The 9,388-nt window shown below is 41.5% G+C and overlaps 1 protein-coding gene across 1 annotated transcript; it reads right to left on the bottom strand.

The window, feature by feature from the left end:
- Positions 1-9,123, bottom strand: chn1 (chimerin 1). The gene is made up of 7 exons (XM_034213451.1): positions 8,464-9,123; positions 7,110-7,194; positions 4,104-4,277; positions 2,799-2,876; positions 1,946-2,083; positions 1,213-1,318; positions 1-807 (listed from the first exon to the last, which is right to left on the bottom strand). Exons 1-7 carry the CDS (start codon positions 8,713-8,715, stop codon positions 636-638), a joined length of 1,005 nt encoding a protein of 334 aa, XP_034069342.1. The 5' UTR covers positions 8,716-9,123; the 3' UTR covers positions 1-635.
- Positions 9,124-9,388: the final 265 nt, after the last annotated feature.

Genomic DNA, 9,388 nt, shown 5'->3' with positions numbered 1-9,388 from the left:
TTCATTTCTCAGAGTAAGGTTTAATAAATTAAAGTGATCATGCACAATTTGTGTACAAAAACATTACAATACAAAATTAAATTCACAAATAATGCTGTTTTTAACACAATAGAAATGTTCAGGTCAGGCTAATGCACCAGTGTCTACACATCAACAGGAAAGGCTCATTCAACTACTCATTAAAACAGTTGAGGAGATACAAAAATACAGCATCATAGAAATTAACCCGGAAATATCAGTAGCTTATTTTTAAATCCAGCTATACAATGTTTAACAAAAGGGAGCTGAGAATGTGGGCTATAACTACTACAGACCAGACAAAAGCAAAATCACAGCGCTACACGATCTTAACACATGCTGGGTTACGACTACAAAGCAACAAAGACCTTGCACCATGCATGCCGGCCTGTCAGCTTCTGAAAATCCCCCGACAAAAATGGGGAGACATAGAGTACGTGCAAGTGTTAAGTTCATCTTCCAACCCCGAAACAGGGAAGGACAGATGTTAGGTCAACATTAGTCCATACGCAGGGCATTTAAAAAAAATGTATCAATCAATGTAATACAAACAGTCATTCAAGTCTTTACACAGAATAATGTTTAGATAGCTGTTCTATAAAAGTCCTGATCCATTTTCAGAAGAGCACATCTTCCTTTTTAATGAGCAGCTCCACCACCTGTCTCTGGTAGCGGATGTCATTGAGTGCTGTCATGGCGTCAAGGTTAGGTACACGCATGAGGGTGGGTCCGAAAATGATGGCGAGGTTCTCTGCATTCATTAGGTTGAATTGCTCATTCTGGGCCACCCTAAAAACATTAAAGTTTCAAAGTTAGAAACACAAACTGATACTGGAAATACAAATGTGTCGGGACTGTATGAAAATGACTTTGGTGGGGAGGTGGAATGAACATTATGTTTTTTTTTGTTGATAAAACAAGGCCCACAATATCTGAAAGTAATGACTTAGCCAACTTTTGACTAGTTCAGTTTATTAGCTATCAACCACTAAAAAGGGTGCAAAGAATTTGACATAGTGTATTCCAATTAAAACAATAATAAACTATACCACTATACTATAATGAAATATAATATACAAGAACCAGTCTCCTATCATCCAAATGAAAATAATGCATCGTCCCCCTTCCATGAAACCCCTCCCGCATATTAATTTTCACACAGCCCCTTCGCTCTTGCTGAGCCGCATTGCTAACCTTTTTAAGTGCGCCATTAGGTACTTCAGAGTGTCACTGTGTGATGGTGGCAGCAAAGCGATGGCTTCACGGAAAGCTTCCAGCTTCTTCTCTGGGTCTGTGAGCTCTGAGCAGAAACAGAAAGCAGGGTGTTGTCAGAGAGGCCAGAATACACTCTCTGACCACAGAGGACACAAACAGGAATCAATGTAGTTATTTCCTGTTGGGTAATAAAAGCCATTAGTCTCTGAGAGGAAGTCTGAGGCTGCATGAAATGGCTAATGCATTTTAATATTGCAAATGTGTTCTCGACTGTTGTGGTTGAGGAAATGACGGGCACAACTAGAGTTGAATTACGTATTCAGGACTTGAATTCAGTGTTGAGTTTGGAAAGTCATTGGTTGATTCTGGGAAGTCAACAAGCTGTGTACTAGCTGCAACTGAGCAAAATGACCAATGCATGTGCCTGGCCAACGCAGTATAACACAACAACCCTACAAACTACAGCCAGAATAATGCTCAGTTGTAACATAAATCTAATTGTATTGAAGGTTATTACATTTGATTTCATCACAAGTGTTTCTGTTGTTTTACCCACCTTATGGCCAATGTATTGCATTTTCTGCTAAATAAAAGAGGATTAATTACTTTGATTCCATGTTACTAGCAAACAACATACAGCTGAATACTGACTCTTTGTCCCCTTTATTGCAGCACTCAGGTGTGTTTCTGACTAATTTGTCTTGTGACTTACTTGCAGCTTCGATGAACCTGGGGTAAGCGTCGTATGAGATGATGGGATCGGGCAAATCCCTGAGGTAAAGTTTGAGTGCACCCGTGATGATATTGATGTCTTCATAGGCATTCACTGAGATGTCTGTCTTCTCGCCATCTGTGAGGATATGTGATGGAATAAGGGAGACAAGACAAAAATAGTTTTCACACTGCAAGAATAGCTGACAATCGACACCTTCACATCACCGTGTGAATTGAGGAATAAAGAGATTGTGTTACTGTGGGTGGATAAAAACACTTCCCCTCGCTCTGTATTTTGTGAAGTCGCTGCTATCATCCGCCTGGCCTGTTTTATTCTGACTTTCCCTCAGTTATGCATGCTTTCCAGAGCAGGCCATGGCCTACTTGTGCTGGCAGACTGAACATCACAGCGCTGTGAGCTGGAATGACACTCTGTCATGGATGATTTCCCACATGCGGATCTGAAGGAGACTTTAGCCCAGTGCTGGAGGGTTTTTCTTACAGTTAAAATTCACACTGCACTGGGCAAAGACAGGCTCATTCTCACTAAGTCTAGTACTGAATCCCAACACAGCGCAAGAGTTCTCTTTTTTAAGAGCTATGTTTAAAGCAGTGAAAGAACATCCATGGTTTGTATCCCCTGAGGTCCCCCCCCTGTCTGTCCACACTGTGAAAAGCTGTGTGAGATGGTCAGGATAGGATTTGCACTCCCAGATGGACAGTAATCCTCCACAAATGTGTCACTTTCTCGTGAATCTGAAATGCTATGTGTGTCATATGTACACAAATGAAGGCATGCAATGTCAATCATCATGGTATGAGCTGACAGGAATCTATAAAGCAACACGTACCTTTGTCAAAAGCCATCTTGACCTCTTCTAATGAATCACTGAATCCAGATATTCTGTAAAGGCCTTCAGACTTCAATCCTTGAGAGAAATATACAATAATGATTAAAAACAAAACAAAAACCTTTCACAGACATTGTCATGGCTGTCATGAGTAATGTAGAAAAATTCGCCAGCACATTATTGCCTTGGGTAATTTAGGAAATGCCATTTAACACCCTTAAATATGCATAGGAAATTAAGGATAAAATGTCCACAATGTCACACAATAGAACAACACGGGCAGATGCAAATTGTTTTTTGCATCAGTGGGCAAAATAATAAAGACATAAATCAAACTTAGCTACAGACATATATTAGTGGGAAGACAATGAGGGAGCAATGAGTTTCCTACATAGTTGAATGATTTAACTGAAACACAATCAAATAAGGCAGCAGGAAACAAAGTAATGTATTCCTCATTACATGTTCTCAATTACCAGCACACTCATCACTCAGTCATCCCCCCCGCACAAACACATTAACTCTGTTAGAAATGTAAGCAGACTTAAAGTAATGTAAATCACTTAGTATAAAAGTAGAGGAAAGCATCCACAGTAAAGAGGAAGAGTTTAAAATCCCTTAAGATTTACTGGACATTAGCTGAATAGGTTCGATTCTGAATAGTTCATCAAAAACATGCAGAAGTTTAAAATCTTATTTAATTGATTACCTACTGAATATTAAATATTGTCATTTAAATGCTTTAGCTGATCATTATTTATAGCTTTGAAACAGTAACAGCACTGACAAAACCATCTATCTGAAAATCAACATTTCCACATAAAGACTGATCAAATTGTTCCATTTTCTATTTAAGTTTTTACATATATAGTAAGTCTCCAAAATCAAAGTCCCTGAGATGAAACTGATAATTGCTGGATCTAAAATGTCAGAAAACAAAAAAATACTGTCCAATAACTCATAATACATTTGTGAAGCTGACGTTTTTTTAATGATTTTTCTAAAGTAAATCTTTAATTGAACGATATTTCAGAGGATACATTCCACATGAATCATGAATGTAATGTGATGTATTAATGATATAAATTCAGCTGCTTTTGAATGTAATAATTAAGTATGCAGTAGTGACTTAAATGAGTACAGTCTCTATTTGTTTGTTAGCAGCATGCCTGCAATAATCCTTCATTAGAAAGCCTCCACTCGGACAATTATTGCTTATTTATCATTTCTACATCTTGTGAGAAATAGCCTTAGAGTATATTCTGATGTGGTGAACACACACAAAGACGGATGTCCTGAACTGACCTCTTGACTCGATCTCTCGTATGCACATGTCCACCACCATGGGTCGCGCTGTGTTGTGAGCTTGCACCAGGGTCGTGAGGTCACAGCTGTAAACTTTACGGATGTGTCTGAGGTCCGGCTTGCAGTCGTTGGGCACCAGAGGAGAACATTGTTTGTGGACGTTCAAACCACAATCTGCAGAGAGAGACATCAGCATGTTTAGTTCATGTTCATTTGTGCATCTTAAAAATAGTCATAATGGAAGAGTGTAATAATGTTGAGGTTTAAAGGTAAATTAATTCTTATAGGTCAGTTTATTTGATCTGTAAACTGAGAATAATTATGCAAATGTACCTTAAACATCAGCTTAATTTGGATTTGGTTGGCTGGTTTTATGTTTGTTTTGGCTTGCAGAAGGGAGTTAATTCCCTCGATCAATGTTTGCCCCTTAAATGTCACAATACCACTGGAGAGCTCTTTTCTCTCCACCACACACGGCATTGAAGTCACCTTGAGCACTGGACGATCCAAAGTCACCTCTAAAGGGCTATTGGTTCATTAAAAAAACGTAAAATAAAACTATGATTAACCACGAGACAGGGCATTAATCTATGAAATATTTCTGTGCACATTTTGTTCCTATTTGTATAAAAGCATTTAGTAATTTGAACAGCAGGCAAATTGATTTGATGATATTAAATGTGTGGAAATGTTTTTTTCCTCCTTTCGTCCTCCTATATCTTTTCCTACATTGGTTGCACCACACTGGGTTTTTAAATGGCATATTAGTCATTATGTCAGTAAGTATCCCACATTGCGTTTTGTCTTCCCAGCAGATAGGGCCTGGGGCTCAGCTGTTTGAGGGCAGGATTCACCTTGTCGGGTACAGAGGCTCCCGTAGAGAGCAGGAGCAGAGAGAGTCTACTGCTCTGCTTTGTAACAGAGATGCATGGTGGGAATTAGAGGAACACTGAGAACGCTGTGGCCTGGAGGAGGGATAGCCAGCGCTGCTGCTGTGTGCTCTATTCTTCTCCAAATCCAAGCTCACACACAATGGCTTCGGAAGCAGCAATTGAGGCGCTGCGGGCTACTCTAGACCTAGTTTCCCAGACTAAAATGGGGCAGCTCTTCAAGCTCTCAGATCTTTTGAGCCGGCTCCAAGTTCCGAAAGGTTTTTTTTTACAAATGCTGTCTGCTTTTTGATTCCAAAAGATTAAAAACACACATTTTGATCCCTCAGAAGAATCGCTACTTTTTACATTTTTAAATAAAAGACAAGAATCTATGCTACTGGAGTACCGCAGACAATATTGAGATTAATATGGGTCCCTGGAGAAATTCAAGCAGCCTGCATTTATATGCATTGATGCAGAAATGTAATTACTTTAAGAGATGATTCTCTTAAGGATATGAGACAGGCAGTATAATAGAGGACGGCCTGTCATCAGACACAAGTCTGCTGGGCTCTTGTTGTCCATGTGAGCACATTGACGGCCCTGGGTCCCAGGTGGGGAGGGTCAGAGTGAGGAAGGGACCCGAGGGAGCCAGGAGACAGAGGTTTCTGCTTTACTGCACCGTCAGCTCTGTCTCTGTTGCTATGGAGGAGGCTGCAGCTCTGTTTTGTCTAAAGGGCTCTGAAGATGTTTAACGGTGGCTGGATGCAAATTTCTAATCATCACATTATCAACATGTCGACCAGCAGAGACAAATAACGGTCTCTATCTGAGACACAAAAAGCACCACTTGTATTTGTTAGATGGTTTGGATTTCTTTTTAACCAAGTATTCAAGTGAAATAGAGGTTGAGCTGCTTGACCTAGCTCTTTGGTTGAAGCCTCTGCATTTTAATGTGTGTGGAAACAGAGATCTTTCCCCACGCTCCGAGCCCTGCTCCTCATTAAAGAGACATGCCAGCTTTGTTTTCCTTCATGGGCATGATGGGAGGAGGCTGGGGGGCGTACTCTGATGAGGAAATGTGGCACAACAAGCACAAGCAGAGGCTGGCTTTCTGGCACACGGCCAAAACCGGTTCACACATTCAAAAAGAAAAGGGGGTGGGAGGACATTTTTTTGGTATGCAAATGTGAGCCTCATGTGAGACTTCGCTGCCCTAGATTCTGGTAGCTGTGGCGGAGACTGAAGGAATGGCAACATGAGAGTTTTTAAAGGTTGGCTGAAAACATAAGTGCCTTTTTTTATTGTTGTCAGCGTTCACAATCAAGACATCAATAATTAAAGCAAGAGCTCCCACAGATCTGTGTGACATACTTTGTATCATCAATAAAACATCAAAGGCACACATCAGGCTATATTTTAGCACTATTCTAGGATGTGAAGCAAATTCCAACAACACATAAGTGAAACTGAAATCACATTACAGTGTTTGACAAGCAAAACGGAAAATATAACAGCTCCATTTACTTCTCAGAAATACTGTTTGAATGTAACATCTATGTCTAATATGCTCATACTGTGGAGCACATAATGACAACATGCAACAAACTGAGCTTTATTATTTCTGTCAGCTGCTGCATTGAGCCTATTGTTGCGTGTTTAGGTTATAATGCAGCAAATGTTCTGCAAAATCATGGAAGTGGAAACACAGATCGCCTTTGTTATGGCAATAATGAGCACAAAATGTCAACAGCAACCCAAACCCTCAGCTTGAAAAAGTAATCATTATTTCCAAAAAGAATAAAGCTTCTTTTAGATTTTCTAAATAGTCCTAAAACTGCTTGTTTGATCTGGTTGTTCCATTCACAAAGCCAGTGTGGAAAAGTAGGTCAAAATAAGGTTTTAACATGGTGTAAAGTGCATGTTACATCATTATGAACAACAATATAGAGCTCTCATTTCAGTCTATTATACAATCCCCTATACATGAACTACTGTTGGGATTTACTATTAAGACTCGATAATCCAGATCTGTATGCACTAAAAGCCAAGTAACCTATATACAGAAGTGCTTTGTACACCATGTACAGTTGGCTTGAATACAGTATTGATGTAGGCTGAGAACAACATGTACCTGCACATTTGACCCCCTGAGCAATCAGTCCCCACATGAAGCTGGCGCAGTGTTCACACCAGTGAGGCCCTCGGAAGGTATGGACCTACAACAGAGAGGAGGACAGTGACAGGTATTAGTGATGAAGTGAAATGAGAAGACAGCGGGGAGCTGCGTTTGCCATTTGCTCCATTGACACGACATCCTGTTCCTTAGTTGGCCCAGAAGACCTGTAGGTGCTGCCACCTTCAATGAGGCAGAGGAGGATTGTTGTTCAAACAAACCCTCAAACTGACAACACTGGCTAGGTGGGTGACACCGAGGAGGGGAGGATTAGCCATCACGGCACAGTAGGATTTGACACTTCTCCAGAGTGAAGGTGCGAGATGTCAGGGAAACTTGCTATGGAAACAGTAGGAGGCCACCCTGCCTGTGACAACCAATCAGGGAGGCCTCTGGGAGCGAAAACAAACCATAGCTCCCAGTTCTCCTCACATTACGTCAACAGCAGACACCGCACACAAACAAGCCCTTTTGGTAAAGAAATGCTAGCTTCTGACTCGCTTATCAAAGTGCAGTTAGATCGTTGTGTTGAAATATAAAGAAAGTCGTTTCTTCTGATGTTTCTTTTCATGTTTACAGAACTATGATTTGACATGTATCTCATCAATATGTGCTGTTTATATATTTTTCTAGTTAGCTTAACTTGGTCTCTGATACATACATTATCATGTCTTTCTTTAAACACATCCACATACATAATGTAAATGAATGTAATGTCTGATAAAGGCAGGAGTAAAGCTCTTTCATTTGATAATTGCAAACTTGTTTAAGCGACCAGATGTTGTTTACACTCTCTTTATTATAAAGTCAATCAAATTGCACATCATCCTTTAGTTGGGGGCTTTGAACACATGAACTATCTGCTAAGCGAAGATGCTGAAACGCAACATTCAGCAATCCTAGCAAACAAAGCAGCAGAAATAGATCGGTAAGCATCAGCAGTTTGAAAGCCTGGAAGCTAATGTTTCACCTGCTGCTCTCCATCCCATTAACCAGCCAAAGCAAGAGCCTGAGCCAAATAGGGAAACACTCCTCCTCTGTTTCCCCTCTCCATCGGCCTAATCTCTCCATCTGGTGCTCAAATATAACAGCAGCGGTCCACAGACCACCCAACAGATTTCCTTTTGATAAAGGCTCACTGGACAGACCCAAACAGCCCTGTTTTTCATCCCCTCTCTCCCACTCCGAAGCACTCCCCTCTCCTCCTCCCATCTCCCACAAGGGAAGCATGAGAAGCCCTCTGGCCACACATGATGACATTAAACCAATGTTTTGGAGTAGCGACAGCAGACAAGAGGTCTCTAAGTCTCACCTTGAAGTTGTGGACTTTCTCAGATTTGGGCGTCCTCTCGTTCTCCTTCAGTGTTGCTCTGCGAACCAGTGAGGTGAGCTGTGAATAGGCGAATAGTTTAAGTGGCTGCCAGAAAGTGGCTGGAGGTTTCTGTGGCCCCATCCTCATTCCCAGAGCTGCGGCCAGAATATCCTCCTGATTGGCCTCTCGCTTGGCCTTTTGCACCAGGGACTTCTCTTCCTTGTGAACCTCGTACGACTCTCTGGATGGCATTTCGCTGCTGCAGTCTCCCAAACCAGATGAAGGAACAACCCCAATGGAAAAGTCCCAAAAAAGGTGGGGAAAACTGTGTGATGCTCAGAGCAACTCAAATAATGATAGTTGCATTTTCCCAATTAGAAAGACAACAAAATGCACATTTGAATTGTGAGAAAACACTGAAGAAAAATCAAAAAAGAGTCCAGAAGGATGAAAACTGTGGTCCTTAATAAATCCTCTCACAGCAGTGACAGTGGGTGAAGTGGAGCCTCTGTGGTGGGAGTGCCAGGTTTTATACAAAAGAAGTGCAGCTCTGGGCGCTCATGTGTTCTCTACATGTATGCAGATGAGCTGAGTAGTGTGCGCTAATCCTCTCCTCCCTGTGCAGAGCTGATATTCTCCCTGGAACAGAGACAGCACACTATTGTGTAGGGATGCCGTTAGGGCGGGCAGAGCGAGGGGGAGGAGTGCAGGGGGCGGACCCTGTAGTAGTCACAGCAGATTAAATGGATCCCACCAGCCAATCACAGCATACACCAGCTTTATAGTAGCCACTACCCCGCCCCCACACAACCGTCTCCATCAGATATCCAAGCAGGGGACCCTGGATGAAATGAGAGTGGGATGATAATGAGCAATGAATGAGTAATGCATCAAGAGAGGGCTGCTGCCGGCACAACTTGCGACA

This window comes from Gymnodraco acuticeps, unplaced genomic scaffold, assembly GCF_902827175.1.
Source record: "Gymnodraco acuticeps unplaced genomic scaffold, fGymAcu1.1, whole genome shotgun sequence".
NCBI classification, from domain to species: domain Eukaryota; kingdom Metazoa; phylum Chordata; class Actinopteri; order Perciformes; family Bathydraconidae; genus Gymnodraco; species Gymnodraco acuticeps.
This window is presented reverse-complemented; position numbering and strand designations above follow the sequence as displayed.